The sequence below is a fragment of the Oxyura jamaicensis genome, chromosome 5 (assembly GCF_011077185.1).
Source record: "Oxyura jamaicensis isolate SHBP4307 breed ruddy duck chromosome 5, BPBGC_Ojam_1.0, whole genome shotgun sequence".
NCBI classification, from domain to species: Eukaryota; Metazoa; Chordata; class Aves; order Anseriformes; family Anatidae; genus Oxyura; species Oxyura jamaicensis.
Window position 1 is genome coordinate 26,512,144 of NC_048897.1, and position 15,623 is coordinate 26,527,766.

At 42.0% G+C, this 15,623-nt stretch overlaps 1 protein-coding gene across 8 annotated transcripts in view; it reads right to left on the minus strand.

Moving 5' to 3' along the window:
• Window positions 1-709: 709 nt before the first annotated feature.
• The window catches only part of MOB2 (MOB kinase activator 2), a 128,527-nt gene continuing 113,613 nt past the window's right edge, over window positions 710-15,623 (minus strand). For 7 of the 8 annotated variants that reach the window (XM_035327442.1, XM_035327441.1, XM_035327443.1 and 4 more), the window contains 4 exons: window positions 11,030-11,190; window positions 9,733-9,826; window positions 3,425-3,549; window positions 710-2,028 (listed from right to left, as the gene is read on the minus strand). In XM_035327442.1, coding sequence (XP_035183333.1) covers window positions 1,718-2,028; window positions 3,425-3,549; window positions 9,733-9,826; window positions 11,030-11,190 — 691 coding nt within the window. In that variant the 3' untranslated portion in view covers window positions 710-1,717. Of the gene's footprint in view, window positions 2,029-3,424; window positions 3,550-9,732; window positions 9,827-11,029; window positions 11,191-14,394; window positions 14,415-15,623 lie in introns of those variants that run through there. The other variant, XM_035327444.1, reaches the window with a different exon arrangement.

Below are 15,623 nucleotides of genomic sequence, written 5' to 3' on the forward strand. Positions count from 1 at the left end.
TTTTTTTCTTAGCTGAGCTTTTTCTTTTTTTCTTCCCTTCTTGCTTGTGTTTTTTTGTATTTGCGCTTTTCCTTGTCTATTTGCTTTGCAGTTGTTCTCATTGCTCTTGAGCTTGCTCTCCTTTTCCCCTTTCTACTGATGCCCAGTGCAGTTAGAGCTCATTCAGGAAACCTTTCTAGGATTCATGCCATGTCAGTTATTAATAATGTATATACCTCAGGCTAATGATTTAAAAGCAGTAACAAACAATTCCCAGAGTGTTTGCTGCAGATTGGGTAGAAGCACATTTGCAAGCAAAACTTGGCATTTTCCCAACTGGAAATCTGGAGTGCCAGAATTCGGTGGATATGGTAAGAAAAAGAGTAATATTGCTGTCCAGATACAATATTGATCCAGGTACTATATGATACACTATTTGCTGCAACGTATCCGGGAGCCCACTAGATGTACAGTATTTAAATGTGTAAAGACAGGAAATTTGCTCCTTTCCATGTGTCCCTTATCCTTGGGTCTGCAGGTTTACCTGGGGAGGAGGTTCTTAGCAATACCAGAAAGGGCAAGAAATTGATTATAAATCCTATATTACAGGATGGAAGACTCAGAACTGTTCATAAAGCTGGCTGACAGCAAGGTTAACTGCATCAGTGGTGAAAGGGAAGCTTTGGGTGGATTCCAGTGACTTTCGACGCTGCAAACACAAAACCAAAACTTATGGCTGATAGATTTGTTTTTATTATTATAGAACAGATGAACTAAAATAAGCCAACAATATAATTTTATGCCAACAGCCATCTTTCTAGCACAGGCGGTGACGGACTCAATGTACTACCCTTCTCCTCCCTCCCTGGGCCTCCATTCAACAGGAAGCAAATGATGGTGGCTCTGGACGTGGTAAGTTTTAGACTCCAGTGATCTCACACTTTATTCATAGAGATGTGCCTGGGAAAAGAGGAGGTGGGGGGAGCAGAGAAGAGAGCATATATTTTGTAGGAGCGATAAGCAGAAAGGCTTGTGGATCCTTTTGCACGTTCACATGTTGTGACCAGGTAGATGGGACAACTGGAGAATCATGCCCACTCTCAGCACGTAGCAAGCCCCTAGCTGCTACTCTAGTCAAGCCAGGAGCTTCTTCCCATTCCAAGCTAGCAAAGGGCAAGATGCACTCAACGGGGGAGTTTTTGGCAGGGGGTAAGGGGCAGTCTATGGAAAACCAAACAAAAAAAACCACTCCCCCCCCCCCCCCCCCCCCCCCCCCAAAAAAAAAAAATCTGCATTTTAAGCCACTTCAAAGTAAAAGTCACTTCTTATAATATAATAGATAATTTTAAAATGGCAGGACCACCATCCTAGAAAGACAAAGGGCTTGCACTCAAGACCAAAGAAAGAAAAACCAAAACAACCAAACCAAAAAAAAGCCAAGAGTGGCCCCACTCTCAAACTTGGCTCTTCTCTAAAAACAGCACTCATCATCCATCTGAATAGGTAAAAGGAGGAGTGGACAGAAAATAAAATAAAATTGGTGCAACTTCTCGCCAGGTGGCGCATTAAACCAAAGCTCCATACAGTCCCATATGACTACACGTCCTGTGGTGGCAGCATAATTTCTTTCAGCTTTCATTGCTGTATATGTCTGTATGTATATCTGAACATATACATACACATACACACATAATATATAATATTGTTTTTAATGTTAGTTTAGATCCTGTAGGAGGGCTCATCTCTCTTTCACATGATTCTGTGCTCCTGCGCTGTTGCTGCTCCCGTTGCCGCTCCCGTTACTGCTGCTCCCGCTGCTGCTGCAGAGGACCTCTGTGAGGTCGTCCATGATGGTGGTCTCTTTAGGGTCCACCAGGTTGAACTCCCTGATGAATAGGATAAAGTGTGTGTAGAGCGTGTTTAAATGTCCGTGCAGCTCCAGTGCCAAAGTCTCCTTAAAGTGTGAGGAGTAGATATGGGCCAGCACATGGAACAGGTACTTGCAGATCTTCTTCACTAAGGACTCAAACGAGTTTGGGAATTCCTTGCCTGAAAGGAAGACAGAGAAACACCGTGTCAGTTCCAACTGGTCACCTTGAGCTCCGTATCAGCATTTTGTCCTGTCCGGGCTGTGGTTAAGTGCAACCAGCCCACCTTAAAGGGAACTCTCGGGCAATAAAGGCAATTACTTCACAGGCAACTGATGGGCCCTGTATCATCTTCCCAACATGTTCTTTTTACAAGACTTAAGGGGAAGAGTCTAAGGTTTTAAGTGTTTTCATTTAAAGTTAAGCTTTTAAACCCTAAGGTTCAAAAATCAGGAAGAAAATGTAATAATTCTTTAAACCACTTTTTTTTTTTTTGATACTGCCTGTAAAAATAATGAGAAGTTCTTCTGGGTTCTTATCTGGTTTGTCCAGGAGGAACAGATTTTTCCGCTGAAAGTGCATAATAGTTATGAGACCATTTAACAGATCATGAAATGGAAACTAAAGTACTTGGCAGACTTCCCTCATTTCATTATTGAAATTCTATCAAATGGGCAAAGAAATGGAAATACTGGCTGCCTTCTCTCAGGTGCGATCCAAATGATGCTTGCCTACCTGTGCCATTTGCTCTAGGGATCCTGCTTTGGCAGGAGGGTTGGACCCGATGATCTCTCGAGGTCCCTTCCAACCCCTACAATTCTGATTCTTGCTGGAGCATTACTCTGCCCTTATTGTAAAAGGCAATTGTTGGACAACCACTCCTGGTAATACTGAAAGTGAAACTGAGGCAAGCAAAAAAGAAAAACCTGCCATCCTATGCAAGATGCACAACAGGAACTATGTTACTGGTCTACAGTACACCCTGGACACATTGACTTACATGAAAGGCCTTGCTGCCTTTTGAATTAGCATATTTAAACAATAATAACAAAAATAACAACAAAAACTCAAAGTGCACCTGCCTTACTGGGCATTGCCTCCTTCCAGATGCTTATAGGTAAATGCTGTTGGCTGAACATGTGTGATATTGTAACATCCTAGTTCCCCAGCTACCGGGTGAAGTGACTCAGGAAGCCTTCTGCTTTTAGTCTGGATTAAGCCCATCTACAATAACTTCTGCTCAACAAGTCTCTCTTTTTTTCCGCTTAATCAAAGTCATTGCAAGGAGCTATCTTGTTAAGATACAAATTGAGTTAAAATTATGTTTGTTTCTTTTCGGTCCTTAAAAATCATGTTCTTATTTAATTTCTGGAGGGGAAAGGAGATTCTAAACAATCTGTTAGGCAAGGAAGACTAGCCACGTTCCTGGCAATGCAATTTATTTCCCCCTTAATACATCAGGGCTCTAAAGGATATAATAAAAAAAACAACAAGGCTAAATTTTACTAGCATTGCACCGTGTTAGATACCCACATACTGACAGTTTTTCTCCTCTCTGAATACAGGCTTTTTCGTACCGTATTTTGTTGGAAAGACGTCCTCATCTGTTACTAGTTTCTGCACAGAACTCATGACGAAGTCAACATACTGAGGAGCAGTGCACTTGATCTTCTTTCCCCGCTCATCATACCAGTAGTACTGTCTGTGGAGAGAATCGACAGCGTCACCATGTTGCGCCTCGGATCCTCAGCTCAACTCCTAAGAGGTTAGTGTCTAAATAATATAAAACAACTGCAACATGCAACATTACTGAAATAGATCATCACTTGCCACTGCCAAGTAATACCAAGCACAGAAAGGCTGCTGAAGTCTCCCAGGAGGGGCAGTGATAACTACCTATCCATGACAGACTGAGGGTTTTCAGTCCATAAAACTGTACAGGAAGGCATTATATAACTATTGTAACACTGCTGCCTTTTAAAAAGTGATAAAGCTTCCAATGTTTAACATCATACATGAAACAAAAATTAGTCCTGTAGTGTAGTATTATTAAATAGACAGAAGGTGGCTCCAAAACACCAGCTTTTTCAAAGGTGGTGCTCTGAGATACTTGAAGTGTTTCTCAATAGTACAAATCCTGTTCCAAAATCCTATCTGGGGAATGTTTTATGGCCCTTTTGGACATCCCTACCTACATGTGCCTCAAAAGCCTGCTCCTTTGTTTCCAAACATCCTCAACCAGTGGAATTTACATTTTACATTGCCACCAGGGAATAATCCTATTGGATTTTAAAAGAACAGGAAAAGTTAGCATATTGTGAGGCTTTTCAAAAGCAACTGTAATTATCATATCGATTCAGCTGCAGCCACTGAAATACAACAGAAACATTCTCTAATAACTATTGCAGTCACCTGAGAGAGGAATCTGAAGGCTGCAAAAGAACTCAAAAGTTTTGTTCCTTCTTTTTTTGTTTCTTTAAATCATGGTTAATTAAAGGGTGGTTAATTTGAGGGTGGTGAGGCACTGGAACAGGCTGCCCAGAGAAGCTGTGGATGCCCTAAGCCATTCTGTGATTCTCTGAAAGCACACCGCTGTTACAGAGAGCAGCTATCCATTGTAAGAAATGTTTTTCAGATAAGGAAATCAGCAAAAAAAATTTTTTTTGTTTTTTTTAATGTCACATTAGAGTTATCTGAGTTCCAGTTCCTGAACTCTTCCTTCAGTGTAAGCTCCAGGTGCTGGCCATTATGAGACTGATAAGAAATCCATTGTATTGGACTTCTCGGTTGCTTGATAACATTTTTCTTTCTTCAGTAGGAAGTTAAGGCACATTTGGACACTTTTTTTTTTTTTTTGCAAGGAGATAAGGATTCAATGTTGTTGTTTTTTTTTTCTGTACCTAACAGGGCTAGACTGCGTTAAATTAGAAGGATCTATAGGTGCCACTTGGGAAGTGGAGTTTTGCATGTACTGACCAGCAGAATAGTCCTGAAGCAACTGAAGAAAAACGGTATGTAGCAACTGAAAAGTTCTAATTGTCAGCGTGTTTTCATTGCCCAGAAAGATTCTTAAGGGACCTGACGGGGGTTATGTGAAGACAGTAAGGAACAGTTCATGCCCCAAGCCATATGAAGATGAGAGGAAACAGTACAGAAGTCAGCTCAGACTTTAGAGGAAAGATAATTGAAAACTAGTTCTGCAGACATCTAAGGTTTAGAATTTGTCTTTCAGTGCATTTTCAGCACGTGGTGCTTGGTCGCTCCATTGTTTACTGGAGATAGCAGGATGGCCTGTGAAAGGGCACATAAAGGTAAGTGAATGGAAACGGCAGGAGTTAAAAGGTCTTTGCAGAGCTATGCCAGGCATCAACACTAGTATTTAGGGCCTTAGGGGTGGGCTCTGCTCATCGCTGCTCACTTCCTTTATACAATCCACATGTAGGGAATTGCACAATGTAGTGTGCAAACCCAAGCCATGTCCCCCTCCTTTGTCTAGCCCCGTGTTAAGCTGGAGGAAGGCAGTTCTAGGCAACTCTTGACTTATTTTGGGTCTTAAGACCAGAGCAGCAGCAGACTGGACTGTCTGCTCCTCAGCAGTTCTTACATGCTGTAGAAATCCTCAGCTACAAAACAGAACGGTTTGGAGTTGCCCTTAGGCACAAACCCAAATCTGGATAATTGGATTTTAGTTAAAACAAACAGTTTGGCAACTGTGCAAGTTCACTTACACAAAAATCTAAGTGAATAAATCTGCTACAACATCCCACTGTATGTCCCTTTTGCCTTTAATAGTTAAGCTGATTATGCAAAATGGGAATTCAGAAAAATCATTAAGAGTAAGGGATTGTCCTGTGTGATAAGAATCATTCGTCTTCCCTGTGTTTCAAGCTCTGTGAACAAAGTCTTCACATCTTGAAGAAAGAAAGGAAGGAGCCCCTGGCATGCCATGAACATCTCAGGCAGGGAGCAGCTCCCACCGTGCTGGAGTTATCTCCAGGTTGAGGCCATCGAGGGGCTCAGCTGGGCACAGAAGTCTGAGTGCATTCCACCACTGGCTCTGTGACAGCACAGCCCCATATTAGGCAAAGGATGGGGAGCTAAAAGGACATGAAGACAGACACTTAAAGGCACTTTTTGAAAAGTGCTTACATGATACAGATTTTGATTCCATTCCACATGTAAAATTTTGGCAACTGAAGCTTTCCCAGTATAGAGAGCACAAGGAGTTTGCAGCTCCATTCTAAATCCCAGGGAACAATTACTAATGGGTTTAACATAGAAAAGCCTGTTACACAAATAACAAAGTAAAACAAATATGGAGTCAGTCACAGTGCCATGTCTTAATATGTGTACATATTTTATCCCTTTCCCTACAAAACATTCTGGTTTTGTGCTGGCGAGTTTAAGGAGGACCATACAGCTGTTACTGTACACAGGGAAGCCATGGCAGAACAGAGGCTACTTTACTACATAGGAAAAGCTTCTCTAAGGAGGGAGAGGCAAATGCACTCGAGGTATGGTGTCTGAAAAGGAGGGTGAGACAGTCCTGCTATAAATGCTAGAATACAGGTTATGAAGAAAGAGGGATAGCAAATTGTATAAAGTGCAAGGGCTGTAATAGAGTGCTTGGCAGCAACTTGGAATAGCTTTGATGGTTTGACAGGGGCAAAACAACATTTAGATAGGAAAAAAAAAAAAAAGGAAAAAAGCCACTGTGTAGAAGCTCATGGAACTGAAGAATAGGACACTACAAAACATGCAAGTTTGAGTTGTAAAAGCTTCTGTAGTAAGGGACACTAAGGATAACAGGAGATAGATTGCAAGATTGGGGGAAAAATCAATAATAAGGAATTTATTCCTTAAGGGATTTTAATGGACCAAAATGAGATTTTTTCACTCTTACCTGTAGGCTGCTTAGAAATTTGTATCATTTCTTAATTTCTGCCTGGAGAGTTTTGTAATCTCAACTTTGTGAACAGCACTCACAAAAGCTCTTAGTTATCCACTCACTTCATCACTTTTGAGAAGTTTTGCCCCAATGTCAGCTATAGAGAACCAGTTTACAGGTCATGGTGGGGAACCTTATCATGCCTAATAATAGTAATAATGTATAATGTATTAGTAGCTGCTTTACAGCAAGTGATAAACACATTAATGAGCAAAATCAAGTGATTTCCCAAGTTACATTCAGGCCACCCTCACTAACTTTCAAAGATAAGTGGCTATTCCCCTATTTTTCTTGGCATTACCCCACCTTGCCAGCAAATGCTTCCATCTGTCCTACAAGGAGACTAAGCTTTGGTCAGATGTCTCTTTGTGACCCTAAGCCGAAATTCTCTTTCTCACTGTGTACAGATGGCTGCGTTATCTCATACATCTGACAAGAGCTGAAAGCTGCATCTGTCTGCAGTTTGTCACTTGGCTGGAACTTCTCTGAGATGTTAAAACCTTACCTCAAATGTTAAATTGCAACTTGTGTTTATTTTGCCAGCAAGTCCTCTAAACTTAGGATTGAGTATTTGCAGTGAGTTTGAATGCAAGGGAACGAGACAAGCAACCTGTTCTCCATAGTTAGTTCAACATCCCAGCCATAAATACAAAAAGCCTTCCTTAGGTACGACCAGAAGGGTGTGATCCAAAACCCGCCTGGGGGAACTGGGCAGGGAAAGCACATAGGAGGATCAAATGCAGAACTTCACACTGAACTCAAGAAATGAACACTGCAAAAAACAGTGAACAGCACCCTTATTCCAAAATACTGGCATGCTGTGGCAGCCTAACACAGGTAGCTGCTGCTGCTGAACACACACACATCACAGTCACAAAAGGTCAGACCAGGGTTGTCTTGTCAGGTTAATCTGCAACTGACCCTAATGCTTAGGTGATGTTCTTCATGTACTACACACAGGTCAGAGGCAGGACAAGTCATATCAACTGGTGTTCCTCCAACACAACAAGCACCCACTTAACCTTACTTCATTAGGGCAAGATTTTAAAATAAAAAGTCAGGGGGAATGTATAGCTTTGTAATAGTCACAGTTGGACATGAACAAACGTGCATCTTTGAGGCAGTTCTCTGTGTTTAGGCATCTCTCTTCCAGAAGAGAAGAATGAGGAAAGGCAGAACATGAAGGTAAGGAATATCCAGAATTGTCATTGGAGATATTTGGAGAACACAGTTATGAACAGGGCCTTCAAAACTGAACTGCACCGAGGCATGGAGCTAGGTGAACCTGCACACTTCACAGCAAAATGAAATATGCAACATGAATCAGTCATCAGCCCCCAAGTACAGGAATATAACTGAAGTTGTTCTGATTTAGCTAAACGCCAAACCATTTCTAGCATTTCACAAAAGTGTAGCTATGTTTCCTGTTATTCTCAAGTAGTGCAATTTTCAGTTTTCCAAAACCAAGGATAGGAACATTCAGCTATTGGTCCTCACCACTAAAAATACAGACTGCAGCTGGAGCCACCTCCAGACACTTCCTTTCTTTATTCTGCAGCATAAGCTGCTTACAGAGAACTCTTGTTTAAGAGTCACTACAGCAGAATGGAGCAACGCTGACTAGCCTCTCACCACCATCTCCTTTTAGTCACCATTTCCCATCAGACAAGCCGATCAACAGTTAAGCTCAGTTCTTTGGACAGCCAGTGCTACATCAGGAATTAAAACATGAGAAAGCTTGGGAGCGAGAGTCAACAAAACACTCATTTTACTGATCACCATTTCTCATTTAGAGACATACTGTCTACTTTTGATAAAATCTGAGTCCAGCACAGATTTATTACTTTCTGTTCCAGCCTGCTTTCAAAGCCCCTAGCACAGCCTTTAATTCTCTACTGACAGTTATCTTTCCAACTTTTACATGCAAAAATATCCTCTGTACACTTTGCATTCTTCAGAGTGTTCTCAAAGAAGGCCCCTGATATTAATTTCAAGTGTACAAGATAGCCTAGTACATTAAGCAAGGATTCCTTTTAAGCACTAAGTAATTATCATTAGAGATACAATACAGAGCTCTGGTTCTGTTCCATACATTTCCTAGGATGCCTGCTTGATGTACTATAACATTAACAGCTCAGTCTTCTGTTTTAAAATCCATCTTAACTAAATTAATCCCAGGAAATGCAAGAGGAGGGAAGAATGGGACTATCAGCACATGTGCTGGAGAAAAAAACATAACAGGCTTATTCATACTCAAGTGGATCTCATTTTCCATCATGTTGGACTGTGCTAATCAAGAGCAGGAGTTTATGGTAACTTTTTCTTATATTCACCATGTACAGCAAAACTACAAAGCCTTCTTTCATAAGTGACAGTTAGTCAATGTTTAAAGAGTCCACTAAGCCCTACACAGGGAGAGCGCCAAACCAAAACGTTTTCTGTGCTCTTTGCAAAGCTGCCACTTGTGCCCTCTGTGCCCAGGGGCTCAGGCAGAAAGCCAGCGGCTCACATCAGGCTTGAGGTTATCCATCAGCAGCCTGGTGCTCTGTCAGTACTCTGGATATCAAAAGCACCCGCTGAGGTTTTCACAATTCATTTATCCTTCCCTGCCTCCTCTGGAATCCCAGCAGTGGTACCAGTAAGGACAGTTTTGCCTTTTTTCTGCTTCTCCTCCCCCCAAGCTAAACAACGTGGCAATTTGCCTCTCTGATCTCACTTTATAAAACCAGCTCAGAACAGTCAAAGATCTGGTCTTCCTACTCCTTCACAAAAACACATTGCCACCACACTTCACGACGGAGGGGAGGGAAAAGGATACACAGCTTCCGTGTCCTCACTGAGTGAAGAGATGTGCTTGCCCAGTGCCAACTAACACCAATATTCTCCCCCAGGCCACAAGTTTTCACAGAAAGCCCATAATAGTAAATACTGACTTACGTATTGCACACTGCCATGGTCTGACACGACTCTCCCGTACAGAATTCTGAGATTGTACTATATTGTAAGTTGATGTGATGAAAGAAAGTTGTTGCTGAAAAATAAACACAAAGGAAAAGAAATTCAGAAGTAAAGTACTTTCTAATACTGCTTGTCCTCCAGACAATTACTTAAATAGATCAAGTGAAGTGACCTCAGTGTCTTGGAGCTTGCGTATATATTCAAACATGATTTAGTTAAACAAGTCTAATGATGAACTGCAAAACAAAGAGGTACAGAGAATGAAAGCTCTTGTTTTGATTTAAGATGAAAGCGCCATGATGCATCAGCTCTTATTACTCACTAAGCAGCAAGACTGGAAAGTGTCTCTGTCATCATCAGCCTTACCTTTACAGCAGAATACTCTACTCCAAGCTGAAGGCAAACGATTTGCTACATTATTTTGAAGTCAGACTTAAAATACACAGTGGCTACAAAACAACATTAACAATCCTAATGATATATCTTAAAAAAAAAAAAAAAAACTAGTACACTTCTGCTTTTAAAAAATCTCCTGAGATATTTAACATTTTACTACTCTTCTGGGGCACCTTGGTTTTCTTAATGAGCCTCTATAAACTTTCCTGGTGCAGTTTAAAGAACTTTCTTGCTGCTACTACATACTGTTGAAAATACAAACAAGACTGTGTCAAGGCTGCAGGTTAGAACTGGCAGATGAAGCAGCAGCACATAAAAGTATTGTACATCAGAACTGAGATGCACAGATACAGCATTCAGTCATAGTACTCAGTCACTTCTTTGAGTTCCAGCCTGACTACGGTTTAATTCACAGTAATTCCTCCAAAGCTTGGAAGGAATGGAGGACAGAAATTTAACCAAAAGACATCAAAACGTCTGGTTTTAAGCCTAACTGCCTTGCATATAAGTCTTACTAAATTAGCACTTTTACAGTGTTTCTGGAAAACCAATAGCTTGAGTCAGAAACCTGCTGAGCCAGCAGGTTTAGCAGAGCAGTCAAAGACGAAGCGATGGTCCTCAAAAGAGCATCAGAAGCCCTAATGCCCACTGTGAGTTGGAAGGAGGAAACGCATCAAGTCTCCCCTACTGCTGAGCACAGCTGGTTTGTATGTTAAGACAGCTTAATTACTATGCAAGGTATAATGGCATGCATTATGCAGTAAGCATAAATAGTCATTGCGTGTTTTTCTAAGCACTGAAATCAGTAAAAAGAAACAGTGAATGAGTGCCTTCTTGGGTGTGGACGGCAACCTCAGAGCTGTACGATCACAATACTCACTGTTGCTGGCTAGCCACTCGTTGAGGTCTATTTCTCGTGGTAACATCACTAGCTCCTTAAATTCGAAGTCGGTAATTCTGGATTTTGTGTATTCTGGCTCAAGGTAAAGCTTCTTCTCTTCTGGTGCTGGCTTTTTACCATTTGGCTTTCCCTTGGACTTCCTGCAAGAGATTAAAAAGAAAAGAAGGGTTACCTCTACTGCTGATGAACAGCTACAAAAACCTGAAAGAAGTTGGTTTATACAAACTCCAGTATTTATATTTATAAAAATTATAATACATTTGTATTTATATTGTGTTTATTCCTGTTTATAGCACCCTTCCTGCCTTCCCTCCCATCAACTTAACCTTTTTTGTTTTTGTTTATTAAAGCAAAAGATTGTTTTTTAGAAAGTGCATTTGATTCAGTTACTTTTTTCACATTGCTGGGATAGTTTTGAATGGTGTAAGAAACTTGAGACTGAGCCATTTCGTCTCTATAGTCCTTTTGACAGTTTAGATTGCAAACTATTTGGGAGAGTGACAGTCTCTCTATACACCTGCGAACAGTTGTGACAGCAGCATGGCACCGTGCCCAAAGGAGTTGCTCTGATGTGAGTGTACCAACAATCTGCTGCATCATAGGTAGCTGTCACCTGCAGAACAGGAGCTTGGGGGACAGTAAAAGCAGACCGCTGCAAGAAGATAGCTCTCATTTGGAAAAACGCTCTTTCCACACGATGTGCTTCTTCCTGTGGCACTACATTCTCCAGTATTCCACAGGTCTTCCAGAAGCACACATTTGTGACTTCAGCTAGAAGCACTGACAACTACAACACCACCTCCTTTCTCAACTCCCATTATATCTGATCCTAGTTTTGTTTGTTTGTTTTTCCTGAAAACCCTGTAAAATTCCATGCAAAAAACTACTGGCGGAGCTGCTCCATGAAATAACACTCTGCTTATATTTACAAAAGCAGACAAAGGTATTCCAGAATCCCATAAAGTGCATTTACCTCCATGGCATATTGTGACATTTCTTGTCCATTTTCTAAAGTGTTTGTTGTACCCAACCAATTCCTGGGGTGGGGGCTCAGTACGGACATTTGAGGAAGGACGGTGGGTCAGCACTTTGGCTTTTTTAGGCTGTGTGGTCAAACAGCTGCAAATCCATGTGTTTCTAGTTAAAAATTCCAGCTAACCAGAAACAGAAGATGTATTTCATGGTGAGGGACACGCACCGTAAGCAATACTCACTGTGCATTATCACATACACACAAGGAGATGCTGTATTTTTTAAATGCCAGACTTTCTTGGTTAAAGAGCAGGTTTTTAAGGAACTGTGAAATCAAGACAAGCCCAACTTTGCAGATGAGTGCGTTAAGTTTGCTGCTGAAACTCATCTGGATCCCATCCAAAGGAAATTGACCTCACATTATGGCTCTTAGCACACTTCAAAAAATCTTCCACCTGTGCCCCTAAGATACGTGCCTGATTTTTGCTATGAGGTTGGCATGCACATTTTTCCTGGAATGGTATTTTACGCATCAGCGCTTTCCCCAAAGAAAGTATAATTCTTTATTTCTCTCTTTATGGGCTCTTTACTGATCTGTACATTAAACCTATATTCAGAACGACTCGTGGTCCACATCTTCAACACTGCAGTAGTAGGGAGAGACCTTGATTTGCCTTCTACTAGAAAGGAACGCCTGCCATAGCATACTACAGCTCAGTTACCAGGACCGCCACTAGTTACTGCCTAGAACTTGGGTTGAGCCTTGTCATACTTCCCTCTAAGCAGTAACCTAAGACTGGAGGGACTTTATGATGAGGAAGGAAGGCCGTCTGCAAGGAGAAATCAAGGAAAGCTTGATGACGGCAGTACGATAGACGCTTACACAATGTATTCACAAACCCCAGATGCGCGGGAGCCATCACGAAGAGTTCTCCAGCAGGGAAAAGACAGTCCTGCTGCATTTCCACACGCTCATGAGAATGTCACCATTAGAGAGAGGGCACCCGTGACAGGAATATAATTTTACAGGCTACATGTACAGTAGGAGAAGAAACTAAAACCAGTATTTACAAAGACCATTTAGTTTACTGTGTAGCTACTTCTCTTGCACATTTCCCTGCCATCTCCTTTTTCCACTGCAATGCCCTTCAATTCAAATGAAGCCTGCAAGATATGTCCCTTGGGTTGATTTAATGAAGCAACCTGGACTAATTCTCACAGCTGGTGCCCAAAGGGATGTCTTAGATCCTGGTTCTTAGCTAAGTATACTTGTCTTCAAACCCTTACGTTTGCAAGATTGCTTTTGAACCTCACCATGTAAAATTGACCTGTAGATAAGAAAGAAACGTCCATGAAAGAATTGCAGGAAGACCTTGAAGGTATTTAAAGGTATGCTTCTGTGTCCTTCATTTCTGCTTGGGCGTGAGGCTGCAGGTTTTCACAGAACTTGATAATACCCAAGGAAAACATAATGGCATGAAGGAACAGTCTCGCTGGGATAGCCTGTAACCCGACTTTGTAATAGATGAAGCAACATGTTTGTCCTCTTCCTTCTGGAGGAATACCATGTTAAGACTTGAAACCACCTTACCCTGACAGCAAACACCATAAATCCAGTTGATGCTATGCACTTGGCCCTGAGCTAGTCAAAAATACTTGAGGCCACTAATTTGCTTAATTCCAAGCACAGGCTGCCTTACTCCTAGGCTGCTAAAGCCAGGCCTGGCACGCTCCCTGCCGTGCCTTCGCTGGGCCTTTGACAGACAATACTAAGGTCAACCCAAAAGATACTCTTAGGCTGTGTTTTTTTCGTCAGCTGGGTGGTTTGCCATTTTGCTTGTTATTCTAGGGGGGAGGAACAGGATTGTGACACTGAAGGATAAGTTCATTTTTTAAGAAGCTAAAGAGAGTTATAGTTCGTTAACACTGAGGCGGAAAATATCTTCAGTGTAAGAGACTGGTTTGACAAACCGTGTTAACCACCCAGGGAGGTAAGCTATCGGTGCGAAATAGCGTGGTCGGAACAGAGTTTCTATCTTTGCTTTACTCCAGGATAAACCAAGGTCCCCGTGTCAGGGCTGTACCACATCAGCTTAGAGCAGCTTCTGAGAGGAGGGGAGAGGGGATGGGGGTCAAAAACTGGGGGACAGGGAGGTGACGGAGCCAGGCTGCAGAGGGAAAGCACGCAGGGCAGGCACAGGAGGCTGAGGCAGGCCTTCCAGCAAGAGCACGTACATCGCCTTTACCTTGTCCTCCCGTCAGCACCTTCTTTACAAGAAACCCAACCAACATTTAACACTAGATAGAGTTCACAAATCTGCTGATTATATGTGGTCCTTTTACAAAACCAATTCATTCCCACGCATTAGTACATGCAGGCACTTCTCAACAGGCTGCAAGTCTGTCCACAACTGCCTCAGTATGGAACCGGATCGCCCCAAACAGAAGCTTCCCAAGGCTCCGCTTGGGTTTAAGAAAGAGCCGGACTCATGAGTTCCATCACTGAGCCTGTACCGAGGCCCCTAATCACAGGTGTCACTGATCCCCAGGGGTTTTACTCACACCACTGAAACCTCAATGTCCGAGCACCATCTGCAACACAAACTTCTTTTTAACCTTTTGCAGCTGCTGAGGACTAACACAAGACCCCAGAAAATTGTTTCTACCTTCATGACCTGCTTGGGATATTACATGGTTCAAATGTTTTAAGTACAAACAAAAGAAATTCCAGTCTTAACATTGCCAGGTTTTAAATTGGACCGCACATCTTCCCTCAGGCATGAATCAGGTTGTAAAATCAGACTTTGTAGTATTAATTTAATCATGCTCAGCCTGGGCTGCAAAGCTGTAGGTTTAGGTTAGAAACTGTCAATAGTGGTCAATACTAAAGCATTTTCTTTATAGACTTACAAAGCCGGAGTATACAGCAGCATGGAGAAAACAGTTCAAGAAACACGATTCTGTATGACGACGAGTCAACAAGTACCAGCTCTGTGTTCCAGATGAACCAAAGCTCAGACATTCACAATTACCAGAAACACCAGAAAGCATAAAGCTCAGAAGTCTGCTTCCTTGCTTCTGCTCTCCCCTCCCTCCAAACTCCTGTTGTTTCAAAGGCCTGCAAGAAAACACCACTGACCTGGAGCCAACTCCCAGTGTGCAAAGAGAACCATCCGTTATTCCCTTCATGCTGCCATGTTTAGATGCAAGAGGCCTTTCTCAGTTTTTCATTTTAAAGCACACAAATATGAAAAAATATGTGTTGCCGTTTCTGAGGTGTCCCAGTACACCCTCATAAGCAAAGACTACAGCAGCGAGCATAAAGCAGCACGTTCAAAACCAGCTCGTTCAGCCTGCTTCCAGGGAAAGGAAAAGTGTCAAGAGCTGCGGAGACCTACTGTTCTGTCCAGGAAACACCACAATCCATCACCTACAGCTCATTTACTGGAAAACCTAACTAAATGTCATGCAAGACCACGAAAAGGGCAGTACCTTTCAGAACATTACTGAAGCCAACAGAAGTCCTGATTCCTGTTTATCTGTGTTTTTCTTAAAAAAAGAAGAGAGAGAGAGAGAGAGAGAGAGAGAGAGAGAGAGAGAG